This window comes from Mixophyes fleayi, chromosome 1, assembly GCF_038048845.1.
Source record: "Mixophyes fleayi isolate aMixFle1 chromosome 1, aMixFle1.hap1, whole genome shotgun sequence".
NCBI classification, from domain to species: Eukaryota; Metazoa; Chordata; class Amphibia; order Anura; family Limnodynastidae; genus Mixophyes; species Mixophyes fleayi.
In genome coordinates this window covers 279,791,645-279,814,116 of record NC_134402.1, presented here as the reverse complement: position 1 = coordinate 279,814,116, position 22,472 = coordinate 279,791,645, and the positions used below count along the sequence as shown (strand labels likewise).

At 40.7% G+C, this 22,472-nt stretch overlaps 1 protein-coding gene across 1 annotated transcript in view; it reads left to right on the top strand.

Annotated features, from left to right (window-relative positions):
* The window catches only part of CORO2A (coronin 2A), a 135,381-nt gene extending 113,397 nt beyond the window's left edge, over positions 1 to 21,984 (top strand). Inside the window, exons 9-12 of the mRNA XM_075210935.1 lie at positions 11,405 to 11,517; positions 12,601 to 12,691; positions 18,445 to 18,722; positions 21,428 to 21,984. Coding sequence (XP_075067036.1) covers positions 11,405 to 11,517; positions 12,601 to 12,691; positions 18,445 to 18,722; positions 21,428 to 21,559 — 614 coding nt within the window. The 3' untranslated portion in view covers positions 21,560 to 21,984. The remainder of the gene's footprint in view (positions 1 to 11,404; positions 11,518 to 12,600; positions 12,692 to 18,444; positions 18,723 to 21,427) is intronic.
* The last annotated feature ends 488 nt before the right edge of the window (positions 21,985 to 22,472 follow it).

The window sequence follows — 22,472 nt, the reverse complement described above, 5'->3', positions numbered from 1 at the left end:
ATCTATAATACATATTCCCATTGACGTGTTCTTGCGTCGAGGTCCATTATGTATTTCTAGCAGAAATACATAATGGTTTGTTACAATACGCTACAACAGTTTACAGACACAATGCAGAATACAACAATACAATAATAATAATAATAATAATAACTACAATTATTATCAAATGCAAAACTACAAATAACCAACTTATGACAAAAGCTGGATTAAACATTTAATTATAGATGTTCATTTTTCCCAGCGTGTAGTATTTATAATTAGGTTTTAATTTCAGGAATATTACCCCTACCAGCATGGAAAAGAAAAAGTATAAATCCGTTTAGCATTATTATTCGGTATGTGCTTAAAGGTGTTATCTGTGATCGACTACTTTCAGTTGTGCCAAGTAATGATCGTACAGGACTATTTTTATATATTGGGGCATATTCAATTAGCTTTTCAGTTCGCGATTACACTATGCTGCATGAGTTTCGATACCACAACATCGCAGATTTCAGTGTGCACCCCATAGGGTTGCAAAGGGAAATCCGCAATGTTGCTGTACTGTATTGTTACTTTACACGCACAGCCACGGACCGAAATGCTAATTGAATATGCCCCATTGACTGAAACATTACAGCATCTTAAAATTGATCCCAAAAAATGTTTATCTGATAGTACAGATGGAGCTGCAAGCTACCATGGCCAGTATAATGGTTTACAAAGTAAAATTACTGATGTGGCTGATCAGTATGTTCATATATGGTGCTATGCCCATGTCTTGAATATGGTGATAACTGAAAAAACAAAATGTTGAGTGCTGCAGTTTCTTTTTTCAAGTTGCTCCAGAATTTAGCAACGTTTGTGAAAACATCATACAAGAGAGTGGTTGTGTGGATAGAAGTTGTTTGAAAACATCTAGGACAAGAAAAATGAAATGATTAAAGCTAATTGGTGAGACAAGATTGTCAGGAATATCCAAGGCAGCAACAACTATATTTGGATGTTTTGATGATGCCGCTGTCAGTACTTTTGTCAATCTATTGACATGTTTATCAATGATGCAAGAAAAGTTTGATGCAAAAACAAAACAAAAAGAAAATGTTTTACTTCAAAGTCTTCTAAAGTTTGAAACAATATTGACAGCATTTCGTTACTTGTAAATATTTTAAACTATAGCCCAGTGGTTCCCAAACTTTTGTAGTTCGCGGCACCCTTAGAGTCTCCAAATTTTTTCAAGGCACCCCTCCAAAATAATTATTGAGCAGTCCTGTTTTAGAAGTAGTTGGGTCAAAAAATTGTAATAAGTATTTAGGTCAGGACAGAAATACTTATTTAGTTATATGCCCCCTCTGCATCCAGACACACTGTCCTCTCTGTCACCCTGTCCCTCCTCCTCTGCCCTCTCTCACGCTGTGTCCCCCTCCACTGCCCCTGTCACGCTGTGTCCCCCTCCACTGCCCCTGTCACGCTGTGTCCCCCTCGACTGCCCCTGTCACGCTGTGTCCCCCTCGACTGCCCCTGTCACGCTGTGTCCCCCTCGACTGCCCCTGTCACGCTGTGTCCCCCTCCACTGCCCCTGTCACGCTGTGTCCCCCTCCACTGCCCCTGTCACGCTGTGTCCCCCTCGACTGCCCCTGTCACGCTGTGTCCCCCTCGACTGCCCCTGTCACGCTGTGTCCCCCTCGACTGCCCCTGTCACGCTGTGTCCCCCTCGACTGCCCCTGTCACGCTGTGTCCCCCTCGACTGCCCCTGTCACGCTGTGTCCCCCTCGACTGCCCCTGTCACGCTGTGTCCCCCCTCCACTGCCCCTGTCACGCTGTGTCCCCCCTCCACTGCCCCTGTCACGCTGTGTCCCCCCTCCACTGCCCCTGTCACGCTGTGTCCCCCCTCCACTGCCCCTGTCACGCTGTGTCCCCCTCGACTGCCCCTGTCACGCTGTGTCCCCCTCGACTGCCCCTGTCACGCTGTGTCCCCCTCGACTGCCCCTGTCACGCTGTGTCCCCCAACACTGCCCCTGTCACGCTGTGTCCCCCAACACTGCCCCTGTCACGCTGTGTCCCCCAACACTGCCCCTGTCACGCTGTGTCCCCCAACACTGCCCCTGTCACGCTGTGTCCCCCAACACTGCCCCTGTCACGCTGTGTCCCCCTCCACTGGCCCTGTCACGCTGTGTCCCCCAACACTGCCCCTGTCACGCTGTGTCCCCCAACACTGCCCCTGTCACGCTGTGTCCCCCCTCCACTGCCCCTGTCACGCTGTGTCCCCCCTCCACTGCCCCTGTCACGCTGTGTCCCCCCTCCACTGCCACTGCCCCTGTCACGCTGTGTCCCCCCTCCACTGCCCCTGTCACGCTGTGTCCCCCCTCCACTGCCCCTGTCACGCTGTGTCCCCCCTCCACTGCCCCTGTCACGCTGTGTCCCCCCTCCACTGCCCCTGTCACGCTGTGTCCCCCAACACTGCCCCTGTCACGCTGTGTCCCCCAACACTGCCCCTGTCACGCTGTGTCCCCCTCCACTGCCCCTGTCACGCTGTGTCCCCCTCCACTGCCCCTGTCACGCTGTGTCCCCCCTCCACTGCCCCTGTCACGCTGTGTCCCCCCTCCACTGCCCCTGTCACGCTGTGTCCCCCCTCCACTGCCCCTGTCACGCTGTGTCCCCCTCGACTGCCCCTGTCACGCTGTGTCCCCCAACACTGCCCCTGTCACGATCCCTTTCACTCCTCTGCCGCACGCCAGCCATAGGAAAAAAAAGAAAGAAAACAAAAACTTACCAATCCGTCGGGCGCCGGGACCCAGCAGCCTCCTCTCTCCCGCAGCTGTCACTGAATATCGACGTCAGTGACAAGCTGCTGCGGGAGAGAGGAGGCTGCTGGGTCCCGGCGCCCAGCAGATTGGTAAGTTTTTGTTTTCTTTCTTTTTGCTATGTCTGGCCCGCGGCACCCCAGTGACAGCGCCGCGGCACCCCTGGGAACCGCACTTTGGGAACCGCTGCTATAGTCCCATTATCAAGATGTTTACAGACAAGTGGTGTAGATATGTTTACTGTACGGAGTTTAGTAGATTCAGCTACAATAAAGTTGAAGGAACGGACAAGAACATTTGATAACGTTCACAGAAAGGCTTTGAAATCTGTAAATAAATGTAATGACAAAACTTGACAGTTGAATATGGATGGAAAGCAACATTAAAAATTTACTCTTTTGGAAACAACATTGCCAGTTAAGAGGCAGAAGAAGAAGAGAAGACTGGCAGATCAGCTTATAGATGATGAAGGAAATTCCTCAGATTCTCTAGCTGATTTTCGAGTAAATGTGTTTCACCTAATAATGGATCGCATTGTCCAGTCACTAGATTCACGCTTTGTATAACACAAAAAGTTGTATTAAGATTTATCCTGCTTGGACCCAGCAAAGTTTAAAACTATTGCAGAGAAGGGCCTTGAAGATGATGCATTGGAAGATATTATTAAGCTGTCCTCACAAATCAGCAAAGATCAAGTAATATTGAAATTGTTCTCTTTTGTTTTGAATTTTGATGCATTAAAGCTATTGCTTAATGATGGTGAGAATATGGATTCCAGTTGCAACAAATGTAAAATATGTAGCACTTGCCCATTGTGTGTACTAAAATTCTGGCACCCAACAGACTTCATGACAAGGCATCTGATAACCTTTATAAAGTCATCTGCACAGTATTAGTTGCTCAAGTCCAATGTGAGAAGACATTTTCAAAGCTAAAGATCATAAAGACAAGGCTAAGAAATTCACTGTCTGAGGAGAATTGCAGAAGCAATTATTGACAGATTTGCACAATCATCTAGTGAATTCAAACAATTGCTCTTAATATAATGGATTGCATGAAATATGCCTTTGAGCTTCTGTTAAATTGCAAACTATTGAAAAATATCCACCATTTATTTAAAATAAAAGTTAAAAAAAATTACATTTAGTATCTACTGTATACTGAAAGTAATATGTACAATACATGTACACTGTAATTACTATAAAATATACTTTCTTTTTTTTTGCAAAAAATTTAATTGTACCATTTTTACACTTATGTATTTTTTTGAAAATTGTATTTATTTCTTATAAAAATTAAATGATAGCCTTTTAGTTGTGGGTGGGGCCCCTTTGTCTCCTGGCAACTAATATTTTTAGACCCAGTCCACCACTGGGTGTTTGAAACCAGTATTTTGGTGTCCGAGTAATCTAGAAGAAGTTTGATGGGCAGCATTGGATTATGGGACTGATTCCTTTAGCAAATAATGTGCATATAGGACATGAGCGAGATTAGTCCAATAGTCAGAATAAACTGGATTCTAGCCTTGTATTATTATTATTTTATCATTTTCCTTATAGAACATCATAAATTCAAGAATTGATACAGAGCTTTTGCAACAAAGATAGGACATTGCTGTCAATACAATATGCTACTGAATTTGCTGGGGCTGTAAAAGTAAATATTGGTGAGGATGACTACATCGTAAACATAACATACATTAAAATAGGCAATGTACATGGTAATTTTAGGTCATTATCCAGATATCTACTGATGGTCATCCTGAAATTTTAAATAATTCATCAGTCTGTGGAGCAGAGACACATTGAGCCCAGAGGATTAGTATTGTATCACATTACAAAATGACCTCATTTCTGATTCCTTGCGTGTCTTGTATGGGACCAGGGCCACCACCAAGATGCTGTCTGTGGAGGGCTTCACAGGGCCACCACCAAGATGCTGTCTGTGGAGGGCTTCACAGGGCCACCACCAAGATGCTGTCTGTGGAGGGCTTCACAGGGCCACCACCAAGATGCTGTCTGTGGAGGGCTTCACAGGGCCACCACCAAGATGCTATCTGTGGAGGGCTTCACAGGGCCACCACCAAGATGCTGTCTGTGGAGGGCTTCACAGGGCCACCACCAAGATGCTGTCTGTGGAGGACTTCACAGGGCCACCACCAAGATGCTGTCTGTGGAGGGCTTCACAGGGCCACCACCAAGATGCTCTCTGTGGAGGGCTTCACAGGGCCACCACCAAGATGCTCTCTGTGGAGGGCTTCACAGGGCCACCACCAAGATGCTGTCTGTGGAGGGCTTCACAGGGCCACCACCAAGATGCTGTCTGTGGAGGGCTTCACAGGGCCACCACCAAGATGCTGTCTGTGGAGGGCTTTGCAGGCTTCCCGTTAGCCAAGACTGAACTGGTCTGAACAATTTTAAGAATATGAGAGTTGTTCTGTAGAGTGGCTTGAAAAAGTAATCCGCACGCAACACATATTTCAGATTTTGTTGCTGCAGAATCTGAACTTCAAATAGATTGTGCTATTATTTGTTTGCACTGATTCACAGATTGAGTGTCATGTAAAATTAAATATTCGAACGCCTTTCCACAACTTGCTAATAAATTTAAAAGTGGAATGGTTAAGTGTAAAACATTTTAATATCCCTTGGAATTGCAAACTTACATTTGAAATTTCAACATTGTTGTGACTGGTAAGGAGGCAAATAAAACCCATTAAGAAGAGTAAAGCATAGAAAATGAGTATCTTGCACCTGGGCATAAGTATTTGTGTGCAACATGAACAAACAGTCAGTATTCGACTTATGTGCAAAATTATAAACTAATTGCACCCCTTGCGTTGTAACATGGTTTGTCCAGGAGAAAACTTATTCCTTTTTTGCCTTGCTCTCCTTAATGACTCGGGCCCACAGTGTTCAACATTATGCAGGGAGCCCACTGCCGCTAAAAAGTCAAGTTGGATTAGGCGTTGGGTTCCTTCCCCAATACACACCGCAGACTTTACCTATCACGTATTTTGGACACTGTCCTAAGTGGATCTAAAACCTGATAAGCTGAATTGAAAGCATAGCACAGCATAAATGTTTATTGTGACATAACTGGTTATGTCTCCTTGATCTGCAGTCTGTACAGAACACTTGTTACCTTGGAGACTTGCTAGCCAATCACTTACACTCTTGATTTGTACACCACCCCATTAAGAGGTGGCTACTTTCTATTATATGTTTTGCAGATGTATTTAAATTGATTGTCCATTTAAATTGATTGGTCAAATTGCTCCTCCACCCATAGGAGCGCCAGCACTCCTACCCCTGCTTGTAGTCAGGGTTCATCATGCGTTATATTGTTCTGTAGTGCTGGAGGACTGAATTTGTCCTATCCTTTTTAATGGAACTGAATAGGAACATCCTATTCCAATCTGTTGAAAGGAGCTGATTGTATTCAAGGAGCAAACAGAAAATATGAAGGGGGGGGGGTTGTCCAAAAATTAACTCCTTTAAGCAAAAATGTATCTGTTATTTTAGGTGAATTATTTAGCTCACAAATATACATGCTTTCGTATATGTTGATATCAAAGATTGTATTTAGTTGGTCCTCCAAGATGCAGTCAATTGAGAATTGCAGCAACAGGAGGAGTACTTAATTGGGGACATAATATCATGTAAACCTGTCACATAATAAAGATTAGGGATAAAGTTTACATGTCCGTTTAATGGCATACACTTGGAAAATGTCATCGGCACATGCATAATACCTTAAAAGCCCTTGAGTGGACTGTAACCACTTAGAACACTGCACTTCCATGATTGTGTCCACAAGGCACAATAATTCAATCAATAGCGCTGTGTGTATCTATATCTATACAGAACTATAAAGATGCACATCCTTAAAGAACACCTGGGGGTAAATGTATGAATCTACGGGTTCTTCAAATCCGGCGAGTTCAGCGTCTTCAGCGCTTAAATTTAAAGCAGCGCTGCACTGTAAAGGGAAACTTCCCTTTACAATGCAGCGCCGCTTTAAATTTAAGCGCTGAACTCGCCGGAGTTGAAGAATCCGGAGGTTCATACGTTTACCCCCAGGTTTGCAGAAAAATAAATCCAACAAAATATACTATGAACTTCTGATGACCGAGACTGAGTCACAAAGCTTGACTGACTACATTTTTGTGAAGTTGCCAGCTGCACAATGATTGATATGTAAAATATTTTGTACTTGTATTTTGTACAGCCACTAAAGTATTAAAATAACACATTCACGTACGATATAAGCTGCTCATATTTGGAGGTACATTTTATAATCACAAATTAGTTTTCTATCTGTTATCAGAATGTTTGTTATCTTTTGCATTTTACAATAGAAACCATACAAACATTACTAGAGATATAAAAATTCTATATTTGTATTAGCATCCCCAGTTCTGAATATTGTACCCATGGTCCTGCACCTCCTGACATACAGTTTCCCTGTGTTTTCTCACACTAGTGTGCCAGCTCTGACAGTGTTAAATGCCTATCCCCTTTGTAACGTAGCAGTGGGCGTTTGAGGAAGAGGGGCAGGCACTGAAATTCTTTACTTTGGACATAAATCATTGTCGCTGGACCTAATGCTTGCTTTCCTCCTATTTCCATGTCAGTGGGTTGGCCCAAGGCTCCATATTGGATCCCATTTTTTTCTCCTTGTACAATCTGTCTTTATAGGGGATAACATTTTTTTGCATTTGAGTGTCATCTATATGCAAAACATCTTGGAATCAGGCAACTTTACTTAAGAAATGGGAGCACAGTTGGTTAGCAGTCATATAGAGGACTCATGTCAAACAATTGTTAGTAAGCAAATAATATTTGCACATTTTAATGAACCTAGCTTTGGGGCTTAAATTAGAGATATGCGACCAAACCTGCTGATACGTCAGTATGTAGCATATGAAATAAAGATTTTTGGATGCGATTGGTGTGGCTCCAAAGCACAAGAGTTTCATTTGCAAAATAGATAAGGTCAAAGTATTGCATGCATACGCCTGCGCGGTTGGCACCAACAACACGCTCTGAACAATTTATACACTGTACAGTCATAAAAAGCAGTGATATCACAAAGATACACAGTTACAATATTAAGGTCCACATTCATAGGTCGATGGTTCATGACCGCCCAAGCACTCGATGCCCCATTGGTTGATTATTCTGGTCATTGTTCCTTGAGGTGGCGGTCTTATCTTTTCTATGTGTGGCCAGCTGTTTTTCCTCAGGCTCCCCTCTAGACCTGTATAAACCGGTTCTTTTATGATATCTCTGGCAGGGGCGGATTGGAAACTTAAAGTGGCCCTGGAAAAAATTATTGAAGTGGCCTCATGTCGGCGGGACCAAAATAACTGTAGGTTGGGCCCACAAAAAAGTAGGCGGGATTTAGAACTACAGGAATTTGGTTGTAGTAACATTTAGGAAAACCTAGATGTGATGACTTTACACACAGTGGGTCATGTCTAAAGCCATGCAGGACAAATGTATAGTATACTATAGGCAGCCCCCTCTTAGTATAGTATAGGTAGCCCCCCAATAGTATAGTATAGGTAGCCCCCCTTAGTATAGTATAGGTTGCCCCCCTTAGTATAGTATAGTATAGGCAGCCCCCCTTAGTATAGTATAGGTAACCCACCTTAGTGTAGTATAGGTAACTCCCCTTAGTATAGCATAGGCAGCCCCCCCTTAGTATAGTATAGGCAGCCCCCCTTAGTATAGCAGAGTATAGGTAGTCCCCCTTAGTATAGTATAGGACCCCCCTTAGTATAGTATACTAAGCCCCCCCTCACTTACCTTCAGTTGCTCTGAGCAGCGTCTCTTCTCACATCAGGCAGACAGGAAGTGAAGTCAGACTTCCTGTCTGCCAAACAGCACCGTGGGAGCCTAGCAATTGGCTGCCTGTTGCTGCCCACTGAACACCAATATTTTAGATTGCTTTCATGTACGTGCCTCCCCCCGCCGCATCCAAATGCGCCCCCCGGGAAAATCTGAGGTGGCCTCGTTAGGCCATCGGCCTACCGGGAAACTTCCCTGTAAGGTCTATGGCCAATACGCCCCTGATCTCTGGAGTTGCCATTTGGTGTATGAAAAGTAATATTAGTTATTCCTAGCGTTCGCAAAGTGCAAACGCTTTATAAACAATACCGGAAACGTTCTCATTTCATTGGGAACAGAATGAGACCAAATTCGATGTAGGAAACATTAATTAGATTCTTTACCATATTATGTCTATAAAAACTGAAGTAAATAGATTAAACATATTTGCATGTTGTTTGTTAAAATAATTGTTCTATTGCGTACTAATCTCATCGCAACCGATGCAATTAGAAATTGTTGATTACATAAATTGCTGATTACCACTTTCATACAATTATTAAACGTCAACCCCATAACTAGACATTTTACTGCCCTGGACGAAAGAACACTTGCTCCCAACCCCAGCCTGTCTTAGGTTCGGTTTCTGCTTGGCTGGATCCTGAAATGTTGGGTCCCTATTTGGAAAAGAGATAACTACTATTCACCTCCTGTAAAGCAGTAGTGAGTAAACACTAGGTCACCCTTCCTCGAATCAGCCCTAAAATGAAGTTAATAGCATTCACATTTCATAAATAGATCTTTTTTCCCCCCATATAGTCCCCCCCAAAAAATAGCCGTCACCACAATCACCCCATCATTTAAAGAATAGCCCCACAACAATAAATGCCCTTACCCAGCCACACTTACCTTCTTGCATCCAAACTTCGGAGCTATATTTTGTAAGAGACAGACTCTGCCTCCATTGCTGCCTCCACATATAGGAAGCGCACATGTCAGAAACTGCGCTGTCCCATGTGTGACTTTCTGAGAAGGGTGGAGGCTGTCACGCTGAGGGGAGGTAGAGGTGGTTTACACTCTGATGGGGTTTGTTGTTACAAGCTGTAGGGGGAGGGCTATCGCAATCTGTGGGGTGGGCAGGGGGAAATTTGTCACAGACTGTGTCTGCCGCAGGTTGAGGGGACAAAGGGAAGGCTGTTACAGGATGTGGGTGGGGGGGCATGGAGGGCAGTCACAGGCTAAGGGGACAGCGTTAGAGCCCAGTATGGGACACTATATGCAGATGTGGTAATTGCGCTACCTTAGTCTTGGAGAGGCAGAATAGGGAGGGAAGGCACAAGATTACAGTATGCTTATTGCAAACAGAGGCAGACTCGCACAGAGACGCATTTATGTCTGTTAGTAGCTATATCACTGGGTGCCTAAGGGCTGGTGCAAATACAGACTGATGATGATGATGATGTTTGCCAGCAATACCTACCTGATTTTCATTAGCTGATTGCTCATTCACTTCTAAAGCTGATAGGTGTTTTCTTCAATGCTTGTGCCTATGATTTTGTTGGCACATTTCAGAATAAAGTTTTCTACTTTCATTCAACAAGAAAGAAGATTGTACCTGTTGCATTATAGAGGCTTTTTTTAAAAAAAAAACAAACCAATAATAAAATCTAACCTTTATAGTGAATGTGTTTATTGTTATCAAAATAAATGTTAACTTTTCTGTACTTATAAACTGGTTGGGTATAAGTATGCCTGGTGCATATGCGACTAGTGGAGAACTGGATGCATCTTAAGAGCATATGGACATAAATGTTATTTTTACATGCATCTTTTTAAAGCTAATTTTTTGGACATGTCCCAACTCTGCATGAACCCCATGTTGGAGAACTCAGTTCAACTCTATGAGATTTCAGAATCTGTCTCAGGGCAACCTCAATGAACATATATGCATTTCCTATTTGGGAAAGAGTGGTTAATGATTTTGGTGAATGCCGGACCATAAGATAGTGACACATACTTACCAGTAACTAGTTTACATCATCCACTGTGGGGATAGCTCAAGGAAAATCTATGCTGGATCTGTCAACTACTCAATATACCCAATGCAACAGTGTGAGTGTAGCTAATGTCAGGTGAAGGGAAATCCGAAAGGTTAGGTAATGGGTAATCCAGTTCAGATAATATGCATTGCAAACCTAAATGTGTGGAAACATGAGAGTTTGGAACATAAATCAATTTTTTTAGCTGCTGAAAATATTTAAATGTGTTGGGTAGAATTGCCCAATGTATTTAGGACCATAAGGGCTCCACACTGTTACATCTGCCCTTCATTGGAATTTAAGGAGGAGTACATTGTGCTATAATTGGGCATATTGATGCATAGCATTCTTATAATACAACATGACTGACTGAATCCCTTGAGTGTCTGCATTATGACAGTGATCCTTCTATTTGAACAAGACTGACCCCTACAGCTCAATAAGGAGACATTCTGTGATACCTTTATTTGATTGAGAAAGAGGCAATTTATTATCTCCCGTTTCCAACACTATCCAAAGTTTGATGATCATTTATAAGTTCTTAAAGAAAATTAAGAAATTACTTACAAATTATAGCAACAACCTGTGATCATTACTGGAACTGATAGTTTAAAGGGCATATTGTAAATTTTCAAAACTGTATGAGAAAAGTTAAATCGATAGTGTGAATACTCACACAATGCTGTGTGAAAATGCAAAATACATTATAATAGTTATAATGTAACATGGTCTAAATGTTTTACAGGTTTTTTGCCAAAGAGGGGTCTTGATGTATCTTCGTGTGAAGTGTTTAGATTCTACAAACTGGTTACAATTAAAGGAATTATCGAGCCCGTTTCAATGATTGTACCTCGGAGGGTAAGAGCAGATTTCCTTACTGGATTAGATTGACCAAATGAAAACAAAACATCCATTTCACATACACACAAACCACCAACATTTGAATTTTAAAGAAGGTTTTATCTGATCTCAGAAGATTTGGAGTAAGATCTGAAAAAAACATCTTGTTGAAACACTTAATAAAAGTACCATTAGCTGTAATTACTGCACATCTGGATACTGTAATTTTCAACTATTTTCCTTTGCAATATTGCAAGTTTTCTCATGTGCCAATTTTCAAATAATTCACAATGGATTGAAGTCTAAGCTTTCACTGTGTCACTTGAAAATATGAATGTATTTTTCTAATTCATGGCACTCCAGTATTTGCTTTGCTTCATTATCCTGCTGGAATAAATTCTTCCCCCAATCCCTAGATCTCTTGCAGACTGTAGCAGGATTTATTCACAAGACTTGTCTATCACTTGCTCTGTTCATTTTGTCCCCTATCTTGACAAGTTTTCCAGTGCCACAAGCAGGGCAGCATACCCAAAGCATTATGCTTCCTCCCCCGTTTTACACATTCGGTATAGTGTTCCTGAAATGATGTACAGTATTAGACTTGCACCAAGCACTGAAGCCACAAAGTTCATTCTTGGTCTCATCAGACTATAGAATCTTCCTCCACTCTTTATGGGTCATCCTCATGATTTCTGGAAAACTGTAGGGGTATATTTACTAAACTATGGGTTTGAAAAAGTGGAGATGTTGCCTATAGCAACCCATCAGATTCTAGTTATTTATTTAGTACATTCTACAAGATGACAGCTAGAATCTGATTGAAAAAGTGGAGATGTTGCCTATAGCAGCCAAGCAGATATTTATTTATCTTTATATGCAAGTAAGACGTTTTGTGTAAATGCAGATGTATAGATAGTTAAAGAATAATTCAGTTTTAATTTGTACATTTTATACTAAAATTTCCTGTGATTTTTCTGCCTCTCCACTTTTCCAGTAACTCAACATTACCCACAATCATATATTGTAATGTATATTGGCAAACTGCTATCAAAAATACTGATGTGGTTTTAACCCTTGAGCTCTCTTCTTTGTTTCTTGCAGTCTGAATCATACCAGGAGGACATTTATCCAATGACAGCTGGAGCACAGCCAGCTCTCACTGCACGTGAATGGCTGAATGGAATCAATAGAGGTCTGACAGGGATATCCTATCTGAGCACTTGCTTGATTTTATTTTTTATTTTTTTTAATATGTCTGTGATTAATGCTATTAGCGTGTGTAACTAATCTGGGTTTTCAAACCTAGATTTAACTCCAATTATATAATGTATAGATGGGTGGAAGGAAACAAAGTGGCAATGAATACTTTCAAAAGCTAGAATCTTTAATATTTAAATATATCATGTCTGAAAGCTAGCTAGTGACCGTCCAAATCTAGCATAGATTGTTCTTACGTTTTCACCTTTATAAACTTTAATCAGATCAATTTTGTAATAATGTATAAGAATATCCCTCCATGGCCTTTTATGTTTGGAATGCTTGTGTGAAGAGAATGAATGTCATACATAATCATACAATTGCAGTCAATGTCGGACTGGGACATGAAGGGCCCAACAGGGGATACAGTGGTAGGGGCCCACCAGAGGGGTTGTGGCCAGCCACTAGAGAGGCGTAACCAAACTACTAGAGGGGGTGTGGCAAGCCCACGAAGGACAGCTAGCACCGTAGTGTAGTATATAAAGAATGCAGTGTGTATATAAAGAGTACACAGTCTTGGCCTGCCCCTTAGATTGGGCAGAACAGTCACTAAAAATCAGGATTGTCCCACTAGAATCAGAACAGTTGGCACACTGTGCTGCTCTCTCCTATCTGTTCTTGTCACTTTCACCATCTGTGGCTGCTGGTTTCTTTAATTGCGGCTTGTCTGGATCCTGGAATGTTGGGGGCCCTATTTGAAAATAAATGGGCACATTTAGAAAATGTCAACCAACCCCGGCGGTAAATCAATAACACCCACGATTAATAATTAGGCCTTCCTCCAGCCCCAACATTAAAATAATAGTATTCCAATTTAATAAATAGATCTATATCTCTCCAACCAAACCCAACATTAAAGTAATAGTATTCCCATTTAGTAAATAAACCTATTTCCCTCCATCCAAACAGCCCTAGCAATAAATTAATAGTATTTACATTTAATAAATATACTTGTTTCCGCAAACATCGCTTGCCATTAAATAATTCATATTCACGTTTAATAAATAGACCTAATTCTCCCCAAACTCACCCCCACATTCAATTAATAGCCCCCAAACCACCCCGTCTTAAATGAATAGTCCCCACTATGAAATTAAATTGCCCCACCATCACCCCACAAAGAAGAGCACCAATAAATTAGCCACCACCTACCACACACACACTACAGTGCCACAAGTTCCCTTCTGCCATCGCACACACATTACTGTGCCCCTTCATCATCACCACGCTATGCCCCCTTATGATCACATTGTGTCCTCCATGCTGCTTTTCCCCCCTTCACCTGGCCCCCCTTCATCACACTGTGCAATGCCGCTCTCCTCCCCTCTTCATCACTCTGTGCCTTTCTGCCCCCCACTTCATCATCACTCTGTGCCCTTCTGCCCCCGCCTTTTCTTTTTTCTGTGCCTTTCTGCTCTCCTCCCCTCTTCATCACTCTGTGCCTTTCTGTCCCCCTCTTCTTCATCACTCTGTGCCTTTCTGTCCCCCTCTTCTTCATCACTCTGTGCCTTTCTGTTCCCCCCTTCTTCATCACTATGTGCCTTTCTGCTCCCCTCCCTTCATCACTATGTGCCATGCTGCTTTACTCCCCTCTTCATCACTATGTGTCTTTCGGCTCCTCCCCTCTTCCCCTCTTCATTACTGTGTCTTTCTGCTCCTCCCCTCTTCATCACTATGTGCCTTTCTGTCCCCCCTTCTTCGTCACTCTGTGCCATCCTGCTTTCCTCCCCTTGCCTCCGTTCCTTTACTTATATTCCATTTGGCTTCTTTCAACTCATTTCTTTTCTTGTCTTCTGACTTCTTTCTTGCGTGCTGGCTCCTCTCTGCGCAGTTCATCACTGAATGTTGGGCGTGACGTCATCACGTCACGCCTGACATTCAATGCGAAAGGAACAGGGAGGAGGAAGGAGGGGCACTGGTGCCACAATAAGGTTTTTTTTTTTGGTTTTTTTTAAAAAAGTACCTGCTCCCTCCACCACTGAAGGGGGCGGAGCCGTCACAAGTCGGGGCCTACCGGGGAATACCCTGGCCCCCCAGCAGGCCAGTCTGACCCTTTTTGCAGTTATAGTATTTTAATGGAAGTGTTGGGGTTTTCCAAAGTCTATGCAAATCACTGAGTCAGGAATAACACAGGTCTATTTTTAATGAGAAGAAGCAAGTTTAGAGTGTCTTCTAAGCTGTGCTTTCAGAGGCACATCTTTTGTAGGTTTACACCTTATGCAGCAGAAATATATATCATAAGATTTACCTTTTCAGTTCACAACTGTACCTCAAATTTATCCCACCTTTCGGTTGTGCTAATTCCACACTGAAACTAGTCTTGATGGACTTAATCTATCTTGAAGGATATCTACAGTATATAGGGTCAAGAGTATCTGTATAAATCCTACAGCAGTCGTCTACAAGTGTGTTTGTCAAAACTGGGCATCAATATTGATATCTATATTAGTGTAGTAAACTCTGGCAAGGGAAGAAGTCTTATAAATTTGTTTACATAAGTTATGAGCCACATGAGTATTGTAGAAAGCCCCATAATCCCAGCTAGAATTTTTATACTGATCACAGTATTCCCATCACCCCAACTGAACACTGCATTAGCCATGTAACCTGCGTTGTTACCTTTCTACGACTTTAAATATACTTATGAACAAGGCCATTATGTGGTTAAAGTTTTCCGTGATCCCAACAGCAGATATTTTTCTCTTGAGAAACATAAGAGTATTTACCTTATTACCATATTTATATTTGACTTCACCGATCATTTGGAGAATATCTTTATGAGCTTCATTAATGTGTCATGTGTCCATTAGATCGGGTACCTCACTCTGAAGCTGGGCATCCAAGTTTAATGTCCTCCTATTATGACAGGGGCAACTAGATGTAATCAGTGGGTAATTTACAATCTGTGTCGGGCCAGACAAATATGCCAACTTTGTCTCCAAATGTCCACAATAGGACCCATTGGCCAAGGGAGTCACGTAGTTTTAGTTTGGCCTACATAAAAGGACATGATCCTGTTGAAGAGGAGTCAATGTGAACACTTATTCCTAAAACAATATGTGTACTGAATGGTACTGTTAGGCAAGTAGTCAGTAATAACACCCTGCATGCTATTAGTAGAGAGAGTAGCGTTAATCTAATGAAGGTTATGTTGTGTGGACCAACCCTTCACAGTATGCCTGTAACTTGGGTATAGTAAAATTCACCTGTACCTTGTATTTGGGCCATGCCTAAAGCTCTTCAGCAATCCATACCACCAGGATCCCATAGTCCCATTGAAGGAAGCAGAGGCAGAACTAGTGCACTGTGGCCCCCAGTGCAAGGAAGCGGTAGGGAGGAGGGAACCGGAGCCCACAGCTCAGTGTTTCCCTGTGCAGCGGGCCCCATTATCTCTATGAGCCCTGGTGCACTGAACCTGCTGCTCCAATGGTAGTTCTGCCACTGGAAGGAAGCTATATTAATTAATCTGGTAAATTCCCTACCCGTACTAGTGCCAGGCTGGTATTTTCCCATTCATCCACCTCTTAGTGCAGCTTCATAGAAGTCATTAGAAAGTAGGAGATTAAAGTGGTGTAATTCTCAGCATTGGTCACTAAGGAGATGAGGGCAGTCATGGCTCTCAAGATAGAAGCCAGATTGACTGGGATTGGTCCCATGCTAGTTTAGAGGCTGCTGTAAGTCTTTAAAATCTTATAGCTGCCCTCAAAAACTACATACAGTCTACCCCAGGAGAAACAAAACAGAGACTTTTGCTGCGTTATTAGTGAAAGCATTGCCTTTTGAAATATAATATGTGTTTTAGTATGTGCCTGACAACAGAATACGACAATAATGCAGTATAAAGGAGCTGGACAGATCTTCATATTTAGTAGGGGTGTCAGTTGACATGACAAAATCTATGTTCATACCACAATGAGTCCAAATCATTAAAGTCACCCAAATTATTTCTAGAGTCAGTGCAAATGTTAGTAATTATCCTCTGAGTAAGCCCTAGGGGTATAGTTACTAAACTGGTGGTTTGAAAAAGTGGAGATGTTGCCTATAGCAGCCAATCAGATTGTAGCTGTCATCTTGTAGAATGTACTAAATACATTATAACTAGAATCTGATTGGTTGCTATAGGCAACATCTCCACTATTTCAGTCCCACAGTTTAGTAAACATATTCCTATATAGATTAAAATCTCTACCGGCCATTTTGATCTGTATAGCCCTGCAGTGCTTTTATAACTGTGTTGAACAGTTCCAGCCTTGTGTATTGACAACCTCTGAAGCCTGCTGTTACTACACTCCCTTAGTCCCAGAAGCACCACCACCCAGCTGACTGTGCTATAGATTGGCTCATTCAGGAAAATGTTGGGTGGAGGATCAGTGCCTGAGCTTTTACTCAAAAGTCAAAACCATTTTCTGAAAATATGAAAGCTGCATATTATGTATGAGCATATATGTCCCATGTATGACAAGTCTTATTTAAATGCATCTTCAGTCTAAATGGGATTTTATAAAACTGAACATCAAAGCATGCATGATGTTAAACCTTTATAAACCATTATACTCCTCTTACTATTATTCATTAATCCCAAATCAGTTAATAGGGATTTGGCATTTTTGTGTTATGTATCTAATAGACATACAGTACATAAATTAATTATTCAAAATTAGCATGCTGCCGTCACATTTTTAATTAAAGCTGCAATCCCACGTAACCTAAATTACTCTGGTTTACTGTAAAAAGTGACATGGCGGTCTTTTTCCTTACCCTTTTCCTGCAAGCAGCTATTTAGGATTTAAAGTTTAAGTGTTGTGTGTTCACCATGGTGGCCATAGTCCTAGGACATGTGATGTAATGACCAGAGACACTTTGGTAGGCCCCACATCTCAGCATATTTGTCAGTATCCCTCTTTCCATCATATACATGAAGCAAGGTCTCTGATTCCAAGGTCATGTGACCCTCTCAGGAACGTGCTAGAATTCTGAAATATAAATGTATTCCACCTGAGAGACTTCTCAGACATATAAGTCTCCCTCACAGATAGATTTTGCAAACAGCAAAAACGAGTGAAATGCATGTTTAACAAGGTACAAAACCTGTTGTTTAAAAATAAAGATAAAAATGTATTTGGGATTGCACCTTTTAAACCCATAGCAATGAACAATCTTATTTTTGTCAGTTTAATGTGCATATTTTGCTAAAATTTCATCCATCACACATGCATTAGTTTTATTTGTCTCTCTCTCTCTCTTAACATGGACCATGTAAAATTAAATCACTTGTGTTTCATAGTACGGAGTGACAAGGAAACAATCCGTAATATATTCAGCCAGTGCTATAAATCTTTTATTTTGATATTTTTATTATTTTAGTTCATCTCTACAGTAGCTATTAAAGGACAGATGTGTTTTCACTATCATATTCAATTCATATTTAATGTTAGGACTGTATGTACTGATAGATGGTATATACATATGTTTATCTATGGCATTGTTATTTCCCTGTTCTTGCTGAAGAATATTTTATTGTTAGATTGTGTTTTTATTGGGACCAACTTAGATGAACTGGCTTGGGCTGGACCCAGAACCTAATATTACTTAGTATCAAACCTATTAGGTATTTTGCTAACATTAATTTTTAGTTGTTTGTGACTAAATAAGTCAGTTAAATTAAATTTATGCTAATTTTTATTTTAGGTCCTCTTTTGATATCTTTAAAGCCTGGATCAAAACCTCCCTTCACTCAGATAACACTTCCTGATGAGCAACCCAAGCTGCCTGCTAAAGAGCCAAAGAAAATATATGATGAAAAGCCTCCCAAAAAGACAGTATGGGAAGTAGAATACAAAACAGAAATCATTAGAGAAGACAGGGCGAAGAAGAGAACCACTGGACGGTTACAGGACAATAGAAACTCTTTTATCTCCAATGGATTGGACTTGTTTGAATGTCCACCACCTAAGACAGAAAATGAGGTATGGACTTTTCAGGAAAGGAGTTGGAGAACATAGAGTACATCTTATGGTTAAGTTTAATTTATTTTCCTGGTTAAAGATGAACGTGCACCTGAGAAGATACTGGCTTTCAAAGTGTGCAACTTTTGCCATTTGGCTATTTTGTATTTATGTTCACAGGTATATTGATTACATTGTGCACAATTTACGGGTCTAATCTCAGCTAACAATCCAGGTAGCCTCATTCATGTTGCATATTTTACCGATTAGGCCTAGAAAACAATCCAAGTAAAGGGGGAACTTGTGGATCTCGCAAATGTTCAACTACATGGAGATCGGGGGGACGGGGGTGGTGTGGATTGGTGTTTTCTAAAATTATTATGGTGTTTAAAGAAAAACACTTATAAACTGCATTTCCCCATTAAATGATGACTTCATTTTCAATTAACTTAAGCCAATTCCTGTCCCTGCCATTTCAATATTTTTTTTCAAATATTGTCAGGATAATAAAACCTTTTGAGTCCATGCATCTGCCAAATGTCAGCAATACAATTTGGTGGGGGTGTACCAGTATATTGTTATATTTCAATAGAATTTATTTTGGGTTCCTTGAGAAGAACAGTCATGTTTGATTGCTGCCTACATGGAAGCAATATATTCATCTGTGAATAGGCTTCTGCAGCTACATAATGCTCAATGTCACAAGATTAGGAAAAATCCACGGATAGAACAGTTTAGTCATGTTAATGCATTGGCCTCATTAGATGTCAGATCTCAATCCAGTTAATTATTGATGGGTTGAAACCAGCTATTTGTCGTAGGCCTTAGCTGATTTACAAGAAATCATAGTGAACATGACCCAAATTTTTTTTACCACACTTTCAATATTTTGAGTAGTCCATGTCTTGATTATTTGAGAATGTTCAAATTGCTGATAGATATTACGTTGATGTGGACCCAAAACCTAATTAGGTCCCAATAGTACGTATAATTAAAGGAAGACATAAGAATACTTTATTGTTCTTTAATCTCCTAAAAACATTAAATAAACATTTTTATATTGAAGCTTATCATGGATTGTAGTATAGTATAAAACAGGTTAACGGCCCATTAAGTTGACAATTAGATACTTTACATTAGTAGATCTACTGCTGGACCTTGCTCACTATATAGTCCAGTACAGTGTGGAACAGTTGTCGTCTACCATGGTTTATTCAACATCACTCTTCTTCTGTCTAGCTATTAGACGCAAGATAATCTTTGAAATTCAGAAGTCTCTCATCTCTACTGCATTTAGCCTGAAAATGTTCTTTGTTTCATCAGTATCCCAATTCTAACAATTCAGTGAAGCCAAATACCTCCAAGAAATCTCTTCTTGACCCAACTTGCAATAGTTATATTAACAGAGGTGTGCCTAGTCATTCTGCTGTCTCAGACAACAGAAATAACGCATTCTAATCCCTTATACAAATCACCATAAAGATAGGTATATTAGTTGTATGCACTCTAGAAGACAAATATAACATTAAGAATTGTTTTATTTAATGCATCTATGATAATAGAGACTTATGCAGTACAAAAATATATATTTTATAATATTCCCTTCAAGTTGCAGTCTGAGACAGCTTGTTAGGTTGCTTCACTATATGCATGATCCCATACATTAATACAAAGCAAATGTAATACATAGTGTTGGTATATATTGCATCCATTGCTTTTCTCAGCATCGTCCACGTGGAAGGGACTTTGAAGTGTGTTACAAGAACTTAAGTTTCTAGAGGCACCAGCGTGTGTCTGGCACAATATTTCCACTTTTAAACAACCACCTCTTTTAATGAACTAATTGTTTACAATTCATACCTTGATTACTGATTTCTGTAAAAAGAAATATTGTTCTATGCAGCCTTACTTTATTACTGAAAGGGGAAATCACTTTAAATAATAAGAAAAATATTATTACATAGCTGTTGGGGTGTGCAGTAATTTGGGTTGGGTATGCTTCAACGATCACGAGAAATCCGACAAACAAGACCTACAAAGAAAAAAACAAAAAACGATTTCAGAAAAAAACAACTGGAATCTACATAGACTTACCTGAAACCGACACTGCAGATATCCAATGGCAGCAGAAGGCTGACATTACTTCCTTCCGAATGGACAGCTCTCCGGCAGTAGTGTCTGACGTCAGTGCGACCTGAATAAATTTTAATTTAAAGTGGCAATGTCGGGACCCCGCTGGTTAAACACTTAACCAGCGGGGCCACTTTAAATTAAAATTCATTCAGGTCGCACTGACGTCAGACACTACTGCCGGAGAGCTGTCCATTCGGAAGTTAGTCCTGTCAGTCTTCTGCTGCCTTTGGATATCTGCAGAGTCGGTTTTCTGGCAAGTCTTTATAGATTCCAGTCATTTTTTCCTGAAATTGTTTTTTTGTTTTTTTTTGTAGGTCTTGTCTGTGTCGGATTTCTCGTGATCGTTGAAGCGATTACCACCGAGTAATTTCCAATCTGTAAACATATCCTATGGCATAATGCCTTGGTGAGCAGAGCACAATTGCAACAAAGTCAAGTCTGAGTATAGGCTGCTGCTACTCCTTGCCTGGGCTCTTGGCATATGCAATACCACATTGTTTTTTTGACAAAAGATTGTGGAGGGAACTGTAATGAATGAGCATATACTCATCATATTGTCTTCAAGCACCATTATTGTTTCTTTTCTTTTGCAGTTGTTGCAGATGTTCTACAAGCAGCAGGAAGAAATCCGTAGATTGCGTGACCAATTGAGCCAAAGGGATATTCAGATCCGCCAACTTGAGTTAGAAATCAAGAATGTGCGGAACAACGCAGCCACCTATTGACTATAATCTACTACTCTGCCTACAGACACAAGAATGTAACACTCAAGAATGTCTCCAAAAACACTTTCAATGTATTTTTATTTTGTGTACCGAAAAATTCACTGACCGCAAGGTAGCAACGCTACATAGTGCACACACTGTTTATTTTGATTTGTTGCCAGTGTTTTTAAGACAATTTTAAGTTTTAATAGTGTAATTATGGCGTGTCAATCCTAGGGGTTGCAGAGTCTCTTCATTAAAGGCTCTTATCTGTATTTAAAAAAGGAAAAAAAAAGCTAGAAATAAAATGCCTATCTATGCAGTCGGTGCATATCCATTATCGTCTTTCAGGGCATCTAACACTTGGCTAAATAAATCCCATCATAGGTCTAATTTTTCTCATGTAAGAACCAATGGTGAATAGACTATTAAAGATTTATAATTGAGTGCTTTGACATAAATGCATCTTAAAGTGAGCCAAAACTGTTAATATTAAAACTATTCCTAAGACCTCCAATCTTGACAGTGAGAACAAAGACATTGGTAGACACTAAGATTTGTATGTTACTAGGGTCAGTACTTTTTCTGCTGTGGTTGATAGATCAGGATGACTAAATAACACATACTTATGTGATGCCTCCATGCTCTGACATGTTCATAATCAGATACTGTTAATCTGTTTAGCATACAGGTTTGTTTTTTTTAATTGTCCTGAAATAGTTATTCTGTACCCTTAAACAGAGGTCTAATAGTTTCCAGAGGAACTGTTTCTATTTTTAAAATTTATGTGCAGTATGATTTAAAAGCATCAACCCTATTAAGAGAATTCCTGTGAGATTTATACATAACTGAGAAGCAGGTCATTGGTTTAAACTATTTCATTAGCACCAATGCTGCTGAGTAAAAGTGGAAATAATGATAATTAAAAATGTAC